The sequence below is a fragment of the Eulemur rufifrons genome, chromosome 20 (assembly GCF_041146395.1).
Source record: "Eulemur rufifrons isolate Redbay chromosome 20, OSU_ERuf_1, whole genome shotgun sequence".
NCBI lineage: Eukaryota > Metazoa > Chordata > Mammalia > Primates > Lemuridae > Eulemur > Eulemur rufifrons.
In genome coordinates, this window is record NC_091002.1 from 11,816,465 (window position 1) to 11,831,791 (window position 15,327).

Genomic DNA, 15,327 nt, shown 5'->3' on the forward strand with positions numbered 1-15,327 from the left:
TCTAACATATTTTGTTAGAAAGAGGTTCTATACAGCTTCAATTGGGGAGAAAAAAACACCTGCTGCTAAAAATGTTAGAAAATAATGTCATTAGATAGTCAAAATCTAAACTGGGATTAAACTGTTCCAGTGGAATGCCATGTACTTAAACTACTTTATTTTGCCTTCTTACTAACTTGCTTTTATTAACTGGTGCTTTGGCAAGCCATTCTCAGACTGTAATGAAGATATTATAAGAATCAGTCACATTAATTGCATGTCTATATGGTTAACTAATCATTGTAATTGGTTCACACCTCCCCATATCCACATCCTCTGTTGTTCCTCCCCACACTGACTCTAGGCTTCATCCTATGATTTACTTTGACAGCAAAATTGAACAAGTAGAGACTTGAAATGCACTTGAAAATTTGAGCTTGGCCTCTTGCTGCTCCTGGAACTCTAGGCCATCATGTGAACAAACCTGTGCTAGCCTGCTGGCTGACGAAACGTGCGGTCCAGTCATCCCTCACTGCCCTGCTGACAGCCAGCTAATCCCTAGAAGTAGAGCTGCCTAACTGACCATTTCATGGACTAGCTGACAGCAAACACAGAAGTGAATCCAGATAAGACTACCAGAACTGACCAGCTGAGTCTACCCCAAATTGTCAACTCATAAAATCATGATCTAAATACATAGTTGTCATTTTAAGCCACTACATTTTGAGGTGATCTGAGGTAATATGGCAAAATCAAAGTGATACAGTCTATAATAAAGTTACTAATGAAGAGTGTGGCCTACTACAATAAGCAATGTATATCCTTTATGAGGCTTTGAAGGAGATACTCCTCCCAGGTCTTAGCACCAAAAAAAAAAAAAAAAAAAAAAAAACACAAAAAAACTATTAAGGTCATTAAATATGAAATGTCTGATTTTGAATCAAAAGTTAGTCTATTATATCTCAAACAAGAAGCATTACAATTAAAGTACATGAGTATGCACCTAAACTATCAACACAATTTTGCCATCTTAACAGTGGTTTGCTTATGCCAGCAGTGAAGAAGCCTGGAAAGCGAGTGGTGATGCAATTGCAAAAGGCATTTTCCACAGCTTGTTGGGAATTGAATATATTTCCTTGCAAGAAGTGGTCCAAAGCCTGGAAGAAGTGGTAGTCAGTTGGTACAAGGTCTGGTGAATACAGTGGATGACAGAGAGTTTCCAAGTCCAGCCCCTATAGTTGGAGCAGTGTTGTTTATGCAACATGTGGTCAAGGGTTGTCTTGCAAGAGCATGGGCCTGTCTCTATTGACCAATCTCAGCTGCTTAATCACAAGCATCCTCATCATTTCATCCAACTGGTTGCAGCAGACATCCGCTGTAATCAATTGACCAGGTTTCTCAAAGCTGTAGTGGATAATACCAGTGCTGGACCACCAAATAGACACCATTAGTTTTTTTTTTTATGCATATCCAGTTTTGGACTGTGTTTTGGCACTTCATCTTTATCCAACCATTGTGCTGAATGCTTGTGATTGTCAAAAAGAATCCACTTTTCATCACACGTAACAATATGGTATAGAAATGGTTTGCCCTTTATGTTGTGACAGCAAAGAAAGGCAAGCTTCAAGATGATTTCTCTTCTGATGCTTGTTTAATTTCATGCAGTACCCATCTATCTAGCTTCTTTATCTTGCCCAATTGTTTCAAATGGTCCAACATTGTCGGAATAGTAACATTAAACCTTGCTGCTAATTCACGCATACGTTGAGATGGATTCGCTTCCACTACAGCTTTCAGCTCATCGTTATCCACCTTGGTCTCAGGTTGCCCACGTGGCTCATTTTCAAGATTAAAATCACCAGAACAGAACTTCTTAAACCATCAACATACTGTGCATTCATCAGCCACATCCTTCCCATTCTTCCCAAACACTTCGTTGATATTTTAAGCTGTCTGTGCCACATTGGTTCCACAATTCACAAAATTGCTCAAAAAATTTTTGAAAGATAATCACAAGCCAATCTATGCGTTTGAAAGAATGAGGATAAACCTTCACAATAAAAATAAAACAAGAAGTGTCAAAGTGAAATGTCAGAGATATCAACTGTCAAGCTCATTACTTGAGGAAATCGGACATTTCCTACTTAATAACCTAACACATATTACTTAAGTGGATTTTTTAAATCTTATGTACTCTGTGATTCTCTGTTTGATGTAAGCCTGCGAAGATCAAAATCAAATCCAACATTTGACTTTCCAGTCTCCCCAGCAAGCAAATAGGCTCCATGGCATGCCTTTCAGCATTATAACCATTCCTGTGGCTCCCCACACTCATCTTGACCCTATTTCCTTTTGCATTTGATCTACTGTATTATATGCATTTCTATAAGCTGCCTCAAATCTTTACAGAATAAACTGGAATGCAAACGAATTAATCCAAGGACCATGTCACAGTCCTTAAGAACAGTAAGGAAGACAACAGATGCCAAATTGTCATTCCCAATTTCTACCACAACTAGTGTTGTCTATCTTGAAAACCTCATTTTCATTGGAGACTCTTGGTCTCAAAACAATTTTTACCCAGAAACACAAAGCCAAAATAGCTCCAATCTGAAGCATTCAGAATTTCTCCACATCTTTCCTAAGGAGGCAACAGAATACATCTTAATAGTGTGGCATCTTGAGTTGAACTTCTCTGGCTTTAATTTCTGGCTTTACCAGTTCTTATCCATGTGACCTTGAATGAGTCAATCACTGTAAAGTCTGTTTACTTCAGTTTCTTTGTCAGTGATATGGGGACAATAATGGTCTCTGCTTGATTAGGTTATCATGAAGGTGAAGAGAGGTAATATGTACAAAGCACTAGCCATTATTCTAATGGTCATTGTTAGCTATCACTACTACTACTGCTAATACCCTTTCATTTTCCTCTCAGAAATTCATCATCCTCATTAAGGGAACAGAGTGATATGAGACACAATCTAATGCCACCATTAAAAAGACACTGTCTGTGTAGTTGGTTCATTTCATTATAAAATTTCATGCATTAATTGCGTAGACGTATAAATACACATTCCTCTCCAGTTTCAGACAGCTGGTGTTTCCCTGGAAGGGTGGAAATACCTTTGCCTCGTTGCTTCTTTTCTTTTTGTTCACTTAATTTATCCAGAGGTAGGTTTGTCATCTCCACACCATAAACGGTTCTTGCGAGCACTGCTGTCAAGGAGTCCATGATGCTGGCCCACTCATTGATGAGTTCTTCCCACTCCGTGAGGGAGGACAGCACACCGAGAAAGTCATCCCAGAGCTCTCGAGAAATGTACACATAGAGGTTTGCTCGGATCCAAGCCACGATGAGTGTCTGAAACCAAAGAACCAACAAGAGAATCCAATCACATTCACTTGGAAGAAGTATAATTTTTAATGAAATATTTTAAATTACTATTAATAAAGTAAATTTTAAAATAAAAAGTACTTATGGATACTGTTTTTCGTTTAACTTTTCAACATTCATTTGACCAACTGTAATCAGGATTTGAGCTACTGTGAAATTAGTTATTATGAACAGAGTTACTGATTTAATATTATTCTAGTGTCTGTGGCTGGCCCTGGCTATAATTAGGGAGAAGGCGAAGACCTCTGTACAACAACTATTCTGCTTCCTGAGACAGATTTTTACTTCATCCTCCATAGTGGCTACTTCAAACTTCATCCTCCATATGAAAACTTCCAATCCACCAACTCCCCCCTGATTATTTTAGTGGGTAGACTCATTGTAGACTTTAGAGGACACAGAACCCATTAAATGAGACTCCCCTCAGCCTCTGCCCACAGAGCCGTGCTCTTGTCTACATTCACCCAGCTCCTCCTCCACCTGTGGGCTGTAAGCCAAGGGGGGTTACACTTGCTCAGCTACACTTGCTCCCTGCTTCTGCTCTGGAGCCCTTCCTTAGAGTCGTCGTGCCTCTATTAACCCCACCTCCTCTCCTTTATCTTCAACCGATCCTATTTCCCCAGTTCCTCCCCATCAGCATTTAAATATCCTCTGATTCTTCCTCACCTTAACAAAAAATTTGCCTTGAACCCTAATTCCTTGCTCTAGCTACAACCCTTCTCCCTCCCCTTTCACAGCCAAGCTTTTTGAAAGACTGTTCCACACTCACTCCATCTCCACCTCCCAGTCTCCCAGGCAACACACTGCTCTGGCTTTCTTCCTTCCGACACTTCACCTTTTGCCTTGGTTTGGGTCCCTGTTCCTATCCTCCGTATGCTGGTGACTTCTAAATCTCCAGCCCAGATCTCTTTATTGGTTTCCTGGTCTATCTACCTGCTTACTAGATAGTATAATACAGCATAATGGTAAAAAGAATTCAATTTCTTCCACTGAAACTCGCCCAGTACCTCCATCTGCTCTCTCCTGCTCCTGGCCTTTACACATAGACTTCCTTCCCTCCTTTTTGCCTCTGTACCTCGTATTCATTCTTCAGGTCGCAATTTGAACATCACTTCCACCAAGAAGGTGCCCCTGATTACCCACCTCCTGCCTCCCAGCCTCCAGGGAACATCCTTCAGTTCCTGCAGTTCCCTGCATTTCCTGCATCAGGGCACCCGTCACTCCTTTCCTTAACAGTCTATTCACTTCTCTGTGTCCCTCCATTAGTCTTATAGACCTTAGCACAACTGGTCACATGGACAACCCTACAAGACAATTACGCTTATATACTGGGTATTTCCTTACCTTGAAATTACCCCATTCCTTATTTCTGCCAAAATATTCCACATCCTTTAAAATTCAAATCAGAATATATCTCCCCTAAAAGAAGTGACTCTACATAGCCAAGTGCATCTCAAACGAGCCCCAAATGCTTTCCTAATCTTATGAAAGGGAATCCTAATATCCAAAGTCTGTGTAAATCCCCTGGTCTATTGTCAAAGACAGATGCACTTGTTAAGGTGCAAATATCTTTGCCCAACCCAGATGCAAACAGGCTCCTACTATTGTGAGGAGTTGTACTATGTGTGGGTGAATTAGCTTTTTATTGTTTCCCCAAATTATATATAGATTTTAAAAAGACAAAATTTTTTCTTTAACACACACACAGGAAAACTTTGAAAAATAGAAATCACTCCATAATTAGGCAGGCCTGTTCTGACCACATGGAAAACCATATTTAAAGTGGCTCCTCTGCAATACACCTGTGTTCTCTGTGTTTCAACTCATGTCTACCTCACTTTTGAAAAGGTAAAAATGTCAAAGTAGAATTAAACCAGCTAAGCATATCAAAAGAAGATTTTAACCACTCATATTTAAAAATCTGATACCAACATGAATGGATTTTGTGAAAATTAAGAACAATGAGAAAGAAAAAATAATTTTATTATTATTAATACCTTATTAAATATTTTTATTATGACTAAAATACCATCTTCTGTCTATTCATTTTTATACTCTTATTTTCAAAATGAGTTTGAGGCCATTGCCATAAAGTAGATATATAAAATAAAATTAATAAATATTAGATCAACAAATATAATCTTAGCAGAGTAAGAGGAGAAAGTAGAGACTGACTAGGACCCAGTCTCACTTGGATACAGTGCTAGCTTCACGGGCAAAGCCAGATGTCTTGGTGTAAAAAGATGCCCTATACTGGGAATCTTATAATGGCTTCACTTTATTAACTAATTATAAAACAAGGACAGAATGACTTCTTGCAGCTTATAAAATTCATCTTAGCAAATATTACAAACAGGTACACAGACCTATACGTGACAATATTGAATCATCATAATTTAAAACTGACAACACTTGTACACAGAGCAAAATTGTAAAATGTAGTTGAGGGATGAAGGGTGACATCTTTGGACATGGAGGCAAGGTGCCCTTTCAATCAATTACCCTTTGCTGAAAGGAAGAGGGAAAGAGAAAGCACCAGAGGTTCTGCACTAACTTGGTTTTTGACTAGGGCAAGTCACTGGCCTTTCTGGAGTCACGATTCTCACTAAAAATAAAAGAGCTACGTAAGATCATCTGTAAGGTCCCTTCAGCACTGAAATCCAATGTTTTATCAGATACATCCTGGCACTCAAGCTATATTAAAAAAAATCTTAATTCATAAATCACTCCTTTTCTTATGAACATTTGTTAACCAACCACTTCCTACCCCATCTACTCACCACCGCATTAAGGGGACTACACAATTTTAAAGTAAGGGCTCATATTACAAATAGGACCATAGTTTCCTGACACACCTTCAGAGCATCAAGTATAGGTTATACGTAACACTGATCACAAATTAAAACATTACTTAGGGCAAACACCATTATTTGGTAAATATTTACAACTAAGTCAAACTCAATCATCATTTGAAGAAAATTTGCTGAGCCAGATTATCTATGGACAGAGGAAAAAATAAACACTATAGGAAAAACTAGAAAAAGATAAAAAGGACAATGGCAACTTAAAATTTCCTCTTCTAGTCTCTTTGTTTAACAGTCTCTTTGTTCAAATTTTTTAAAAAATCAAATATCTGGCCATTTTAGACAGTCTACATGACTAAATGAATAATAATTAGATTGCATATTTTAATTGTGTATGGGACCAAGACGATGCCTACTTGATAGCCCGCCTGATTCATCCAGATCTTTACCTTCTCCCCTCCTATACTCGCATAAGGACTTGTGAGGTCAACAGACGATCATAAATCCCAATAAATCCACTCTGATTCCTATGACAACCCTGCAGGGGAGGAAGAGGTCTTCTCCTGATATGACAGACTAAGGAAGACTCAGAAAAGTGAAGTCGTGCACTCAAGGTCACATAGCCAGGGTGCAGCAGTGCTGGAGTCAGAACCCAGAAAGTGTCTAACTCCAAAGAGGTCATCCTCTCTCCACTATTTTATGGTTAGTTCTTAAGTGAAGCATGCTTCTTGATCTCTATAACCATTGCCAAAATAATAACAATGACATCAAAATCATTAATAATCACAGTTCAAAACTAATCTTCAAGAAAGATCTGATAAGATTTCCCCATTCGTGGGGAGAATTTTTTTTTTTTTTTTTCAAAAACTAAACAAAAAACACAATCCCAGAATAGATTGTTTAATTCTGTGACAAGTTGTCTTTCTAATTCCAACACACACAACAGATGCATGGCCCGGCAATTGGTGGGAATGAGGATCAAGCACCAGCCAGCCTTCGACTGGCTTCAGTTCATGTCCAGTTGGCAGCCCAGCCCCAGCACTGGGAGTTTGGGAGGATGCCAACGATGAGACACTTCCCTAAGGGAGACATGTAAGCACAGTGTCTGCATGTCCAGGCAGGCAGCAAGCAGTGGTCAGTGCCACCCTCCAGGCAACAGCAAAGCAAAGTTGGAAATGTGCAAAAGAATATATACGGCCACTTCACATATCCAATATACTAGGCAAGGCAATCAGAGTAAACGTGGTTATGATACTCAGGCGGCCAACTATTTTCTATGCCTTCCATACATTTTTTATCAAGCCAAGAGCATTCAGTCATATTAAATTACTCAAAATTAATATGAATAGTTGAGTTATCTTATGTTACCATGGGAATATTTAGTGTAAAAGAAATAATTTCTCTTTTTATCACCTACACCTACCTGTGCTACCTGTATTCTACATACGCTCCTAATATATATCCTCCAAACCACATTCAGGTCAACTGAGGAGGAAGATAGTTTCTCATGCCTGCAACTGTCACTTCCAACTCAAGACCCACAATGCTGTCTCCTATCCAATTATCCAAAGTCAGGACCATCCATGGGACAAATACCTTTATTTGTGTAGGATGGCACATCTTTCCAGAGCTCTTTCACATTGTCCTTTTTCAGAAATGCTTCATAACTTATATGTATCTCTTAAATATTAGCAATGTCATAGCAGGCTGCCACCCTTAGGACCCTTTGACACTCCCACTTTCCCAGGCAGTTCGACAGGTATCAGCCTGCTTATGTTCTTGACCCTGCTTCACCACATGAGATGCAAGAAGCACAGGCATCTCTTTGGCTCTGTGCTCACCCCAAAGGCCATTCTAGCTCTCCACCATATCTGGGACTTCACTTCTGCAGTTATTCTCTCTCTCTACCCCAGATCATCCTGGACCACACCACTGGTAAACAAACATACCTAGTAACGCCCACGTTAAACCTCACCCTCCACATATGCCACCCACTCCAGCTAGCTGCCCCTTTCCCCCTCCCTTCCACATCAAGACCTCTTGAAGCATTCATTATGCTTGCTACATCTACTGCCCAGCTCTCGTGTTCTCCTCCATCTACACCAAGTAGGCCTCATCCTTCTAGAACATTATCAACCACCTATATCTTTTCAAAGCCAATGGTCAACTGGCTGCTGTCTTCTCACCCAATACTTTTCGCCAGCATCTACCACACACACTCCTCTGGTTTTCCTCTTAGCTCACTGGCTACCCTTTCTGAGCATCTCTGGCTGGTTCCCTTTCCTTCATCAACTGCAGAGATGGCCCTCTTCTCTCTGTGGCATGTATTCTCCCTAGGTGATCTCATCCCATCCTGTGGTTTCAAATACAATTGCCTAACATACCAGTGGCTCTTGGTTTTTTATCCCATCCCCATGCTTCCATTCATCCTTCACCTCTCCAAATATACCTGGCCTTCCACCAACACCATGAGCTTTTGTCATCTTCCTAGGTCCTACTGGTCTCGAGCAAATCAAAAGAGGAAGTAGATGGCAGGCAGAGAGGTAGGAAACCCTAAAAGCCCAGCACTAATTGTAAAAAATACATCACAGCCTTCAGGACAAAGCTAAGAAGGAAAATTTCCTATTTGATTTCTAGAAATTTAAAGTTAGTTTAATGTTAATCTTAAAATTCCCAATGATTAAAATTAATGTGCTATAAAATTTGATTTGCAGTGTTTTAATAAAAAAGACTTACCCTAAATAGTAACCCTGCCAAGCTCTGGGCAAACAAGTCCTTTATTTGTTTATCCTTTGGCTTCTGCATGACAGCTTCTGTTATCCTGAGTAGTATTTGCAACATCTGTTCCCTGGGCCACCCAAAATAAAAGCTCATATTAATAATCACATCTCCAAAGCACTTTATAGGTACGAGAAATTCTCTTAAGAATTCAGCAACATTTGATTATCATGTATTACTTGAAAGTATTAAAAGTCTGAATGCCAATTACATAATGAATACCACATTTTATCAAAACAAACTCTCCTATGTTACACCAGTTCTAAAAATATGCCTCCCCCATGTCCACACCAATAGGCAGGATAAAATGGTTATCATCCCAGCCTGATTATCTCCCTTGCAAAAAAGGAGGCAAAATTGTTTTCTCCAACTATGCCAGCACCTTAAAGGTACTCAGTGAACAGCTATGCCTATTTGAACTTACACACAGCACTCTAGTTTTCCCATCCATTATTTTACTTAACCTGTAAGGTTTCCCTGTCTTTGTGATAGAAAATAAAATTGGCTTCCCAGTCTTTATTCTGGGGATATAAGCAGTCAGCATCATAGTACAGCCATACTCCACAGTCCTCCTGCAGGCAGGAGGGGCTTGCCTTAGTGGACACTTACAGGCAAGGTGTTTTTGTCTGGAAGATGCTGACTCTGCACAACAGGGCACAACTGAGACAAACAACTGCCATCACTGCAGCTCAGTCTCAGTGCGCCAGCATTTTTACAGTCTCCCACGAAGGGAGTTTTATGTAAAAGGTCTTTGAAGAGCATGGCATACCTTAGAGATAGCATAACACTGCTAATCATGATAATAAATCTTTAGAATAGCCAAAGGACATTCTTCTTTTTTACACCTAAGTTATATTCCTCATATCAGAGTGTCTGCTCACTTTTTCTTTCCCTGGATTCCATGGGAACAGAGAACAGATCATCTTTTACATGTAAGGGAGGTCTATTTGTTCTCTGAGGGAAATCACTCTAGTTCATTTGAGGTTTCATCTTAACCATTCATTCATCTCTACAACTTTATTCCTGGCTTTACTACTCTTTATTAATAAAACTGAGAATGGGACAAAGTACTATAGTCCAGGTCAGATAATGAGATACCTAAGTTCTTTTGTATTTTTCTCGTATCTCTACATATCAGAACAGCATTTTCTCTTAACAATACATGATGCTGAATCTCACTAAACTTCTCACATATGACCTCTGTGGATTTCCTGCCCTCTTCGTAGGTGACCCCATTTGCTTTTGGTCCCCAGAGTTATCTGTCAGCACACATCCTCACTGCACTCTATTCCACTTGTTCACTTTTTTTCTATACCCAGCCTATCAATTCTGAAAGCACAGACAGGAAGGGCTTTCAAGTTAAGTAAGATCTAGGCAAGTCTGCATGGAGCAAGACAGTGACTTTGAAGAGGACTGGGAGAAGAATGGCACGGTATGGGGGGAGGGAGAGTCTGTAGCTCACCACATTCAGGGTACCCAGACCCCTGCCACGAGGGAGGGGAAACAGCACCCAGTATCACCACTGTCTGTTCACGTTACATGATGCTTAAGACAACAAAAACCAATCCCTTGCACACAAGCAGTTACAGGCCCATCATGAGAACATGATGAGGACATCATAAGTTTCAATAAAACCTTGGTCACGGGAACTGCTATCAAAAGGTATAAACCTGACCAAATCAATCACTGACAAAGACACAGAGTTAATTCAATTTCTGAACCTGTGAAAGCTTGGAAAGACATGGAATTCCCATGTAGAGTCTGCTGGAAGAAAATGAGGGTGAACAAACAGTCTGCAGTTTGGAAAAATCTTTCCTAACAGAAGAAAGACACACAAACTGCCAAAGCTGCCAGTTTTGACTACAGCTTCTTCCTTCTATTTCATGAAACACTGACTTGCTCACTCCTTCTCAGGGGAGAACTGGTCAAAGAGTGTAATAAACTTGTCAGAGCACATGGAATCAGGCATGTGTGTTATTGTTGCATTTAATAGAAGAATGAGGGTTTTCCTATATTCTTTATTATTTGCTTTATCTCCACCTTCTCACACAGGTAATATTTTTACTCACTTACACGTCAGTTATCCCCTATTCCAGGACCACTCCTTACAGCTCCCTGGCAATAGCTCTGGTCCCAGCCACCCTCATCTATGGCCACAGCCTATGCTCCACTGTACTGTATATTCTCCGCATGGCAGCCAGAGGATCATTTGGGAACGCAGATCATATTATGTCACAGTTTTGCACACATATAGGGAGGCTAAGTAGCCAGTATCCTTCCTTTGGCCTGCAGGGCCCTGAGCAACCTGGCCCTGGCCTGTCCCACATCTGCCTCCTCCCATTCTCCCTATCACTCCATCCATATTGGCCCACTGGCCATCATCTTGCCCTTCCTTGAACACACCACTGTTTTTACCTGTTCTCCTATCGGGGCATTTGTACCTGCTATTTCCTGTCCTGGGAATACACTTCCCTCAGACCTTCCCAAGGCTCCTCCCTCCCTTCACTCAGCTCAGAAAGGCCTTCCCTGACATTTGATGAAAATATCAATAATTCCCCTGACCTCCACGCTAAGCAACACCCACAACTCACTTAACACTATTTGAAATTGTTTTATGTCTTTTTTAATGTCTCTCAGTCCTATGAGGAGTAAACCTCATGAAGGCAGGGACCTTGTCTACCTAGTCACAACTATTTCCTCATACTTAGAAGCTTGATAGTTATTTATGGGATGGAAGGAAAGGAGGCAGGAAGAGAGGAGAAATGGGAGTGTGGGAGGAAGGGAAGAAGTATGTACTTAAATAAGAAAATCTGTTAGAGAAACAAGTCACATTCCTTTCTATGCTCTACTGACTACTTTTTGGTAAATTTTTCACCTATATCTATAATTTTTCTTCTTTATACTTTTACCTGGAAATCTTTGAATTATTAAAGAACAGAGTAGATATTGCTTCATTTTATTTCCTAGAATTTTCACCAAAATAAAAAGATTATCAAAATATGACTGATACAGTGGTATACAGAATTCATAGAGTTTTCAAAGGAAAAAAAACATTAAAAATGATGTTGATACAACTATGGTATCGAGGAACAGATATTTCATAAAAGCATACCAGCATTTCTCACTAATTTCAATACCACTGATGTAGCATTTAATTTTGTTTAAATCATATATTGCATTACTGTAATATTTCCAGTTTTAACAATTGCTTAACTTGGCAAATAGCAATAAGTTTAAAAGTCTGGGAAAGATGACACTGGAATTTACATCTTGAAATCATTTTGATACGTGTGGTTTCGGTATTTGTGAACTTTCTGCACACCAGGATCCCTCTGGGCCCACCCTTACCTCAACTTTGAAAAAAAGGGCTGGCCTTCGTAGCCTGCAGTCCCTGCCAGCTCAGACCTGCCTCATTTCTGCAGTTTCCCACCAACTGCAGACAGACCCCTTTGTGCTGACTTGAGGACTTCCAGAATACAAGTGTGGGAACAGGGACTCCACGGGATTTCCAGCAGGGAAGGGTGCCACCAGCGCTGGTCTGCAGTGGCCTCTGTGGACTGAGAGCCAAGGCAGAAGATCACTTAGGGGGATGCTGACCGGTGAGCAGCAAGGACAGCTTATTTGCATAAAGGCAGTGGCCAAGTGGGAAGAACACACAAAGGCTTGAGAGGCATTTTAAAGGCAAAGGCGAGAGGCTGCCTTTTCATAATATGAAGAGAAGAGGAAGGAGTAGAAAGTGACTCTGGGGCTTTCTGGTCTGTTGCTGAGAATCCCTGAAAATATCTCATAAGATGGAGTGATGTAATCACATTCAAATGAAAGAAGGGCCCAGGAAAAAAATCGAATGCGTTGTATACATTTACAGACATTATAAACACAAAAATGCCAAACAAAAACAAAGATAAAAAGGAAAAAAACTTTGTATTTTTAATGACACCACTATATTTTTGACAGTTTAATAACTTTGATAATTTATCATTTAAATAATTATTTTTTCAAAATGAATTTAAAACATCAAGTTTGAAGCAATAAAAATCAGTTTATAGCATTTCAGGGCAATTAAGAAACTCTCCTGGACTTATGAAGAATAATATTATAAAATGCAAGTTACTGCTTTTCCACAAAACTCTGTTTGATGACAGCTTACAATGGAAAAATATACTATTAAGTAAAATGACTACTTACCCTTAGTTCAAGAACATTTTTAAAAAATAATGAAAATAAATGAACTATCAAAGTATTGAGTGCTCATCTTCTTCATAATTCACAGAAACTGTTACAAAAGACTTATTATCATTTTACTGTTAACTTTATAAAACCATTAAACGGAAGTTTTAGCATTTTAATTATGTTGAAAAACAGAAACATTTGTTTTACAATATTAATTGATATAAACTTACCATGTCTTTTTGTTCATCGTAAGCTCCATTATCATGCGCCTAAAAATAATCAAAACAGCTTTACAAGCATCAACTTGCTCTTTCAAGAGCATGGGAACTTCAGCACATGGTTCCAACAAAAAGACGTTTGCAGAGTTCGTCAAAAATACCTTAAAATCAACAATTTTACATTAAAAAGATAATTAAGCCTATACAACTGAACAAATTTTACTTAAAGATAATGATATTAATTTTGCTCAATGAATGAAATGAATCAATGAATCACCTTTGAGCTATTTCCAAACAGATTCTGTTTCAATAAGGCAAGCGGTAAGAATACATATTCGAAAAACTTTAGTTTACCCCTTAGAATCACTTAAATACTGAGACACCTAAAGGCCTTTTCCTAGGGGAAAAAAATTACTATTACATATTAATATTGCAACTGTAGCAATTTTATGAGTCGTAAAAAGCTTCTGAACAATTCCTTTTGACATTCCTTCAATAAAAAAAGGAAAAGGGGGGAAAAAGATAGGATCATTGTGTCTGGGTGAGAAACTTTGGGGGGAGGGGAGGGAAGAGAGAACTATGTGATTCTTAGTGAGTTTCCCAGCACATGCACTCCTAGCTCACAGCAGCACCACCATCCAGCAAGGGTGAGAACCTCCAGGAGCTGTGGTGTGCCCAGAAATATACAAAGCCACATGATCAACACATCTTCTAAGACTGTACTTTTTAAAATACATTATGCAGTAGAATACAGAATCTAAATGAATTCCTTAGATAAAAACTGAGATTTCAAAAAAAAATTTGGATAATCAGCTGACTACCCCTTACCCCAGAATTTTAGGATACACGTTCACTATTTTTAGCATCAAGGGTATCTCAGTAGAAAAATGTGAGAAGCACTGACCCAGTCTATTACATAGTAAAGTTACTCCTTAGGGTAACTTTTAGGTTGGTGCAAAAGTCATCGCAGTTTTTAGCATTGTAATTTGCCCTTCGATACTGGAATACATTCTTAAATAAATGTGGTTATGTTATACATTATTTTAATGTGCATTTCTCACTTTATGTTTCCTTGCTAATGAGTTATTACTTGCTTTCTATTTTATATTTAGTTTAGACTATGGAAATGATGTTAGACAAAAAGCGAATTCTAGCGATTTTCTTATTCAAGTTCAAAATGAGTCATAAAGCAGAGGAAACAACTCACGACATCAACAACGCATTTGGCCCAGGAACTGTTAACAAACATACAGTGCAGTGGTGGTTCAATAAGTTTTGCAAAGGATATGAGAGCCTTGAAGATGAGGAGTGCAGTGGCCAGCCATGGGAAGATGGCAACAACCAATCAAAGCTGATCCTCTTACAACTATACGAGAAGATGCCGAAGAACTCAACGTTGACCATTCTATAGTCCTTCAGCATTTGAGGCAAATGGGAAAGGTGAAAAAACTCTATAAGTGGGTGCCTCATGAGCTGATTAAAAATCAAAAAAATCATCATTTTGAAGTATCATCTTCTCTTCTTGTACACAACAATGAACCATTTCTCGATCGGACTGTGACATACGAGGAAAAGTGGATTTTATATGACAACCGCCAATAACCAGCTCAGTGGTTGGACCAAGAAGTTCCAAAGCACTTCCTAAAGCCAAACTTGCACCAAAAATAGGTCATGGTCACTGTGTGATGGTCTGCTGTCCGTCTGATCCACTACAGCTTTCTGAATCCCAGTGAAACCATTACATCTGAGAAGTCTGCTCAGCAAATCAATGAGATGCACCAAAAACTGCAAACCTGCAGCCAGCATTGGCCAACAGAAAGGGCCCAGTTCTTCTCCACGACACCACCCAACCACATGTCACACAACCAACACTTCAGAAGTTGAACAAATGAGGCTACATAGTTTTGCCACAACTGCCATATTCACCTGACCTCTCAGCCACCCACTACCACTTCTTCAAGCATCTCGACAACTTCTTGCAAGA

General features: G+C 39.4%; 1 protein-coding gene across 1 annotated transcript in view; it reads right to left on the minus strand.

Annotated features, from left to right (window-relative positions):
* Positions 1-15,327, minus strand: part of RALGAPA2 (Ral GTPase activating protein catalytic subunit alpha 2) — a 313,050-nt gene that overhangs the window by 215,380 nt on the left and 82,343 nt on the right. Inside the window, exons 13-15 of the mRNA XM_069495868.1 lie at positions 13,356-13,504; positions 8,914-9,025; positions 3,103-3,340 (exon numbers count right to left, since the gene is read on the minus strand). Coding sequence (XP_069351969.1) covers positions 3,103-3,340; positions 8,914-9,025; positions 13,356-13,504 — 499 coding nt within the window. The remainder of the gene's footprint in view (positions 1-3,102; positions 3,341-8,913; positions 9,026-13,355; positions 13,505-15,327) is intronic.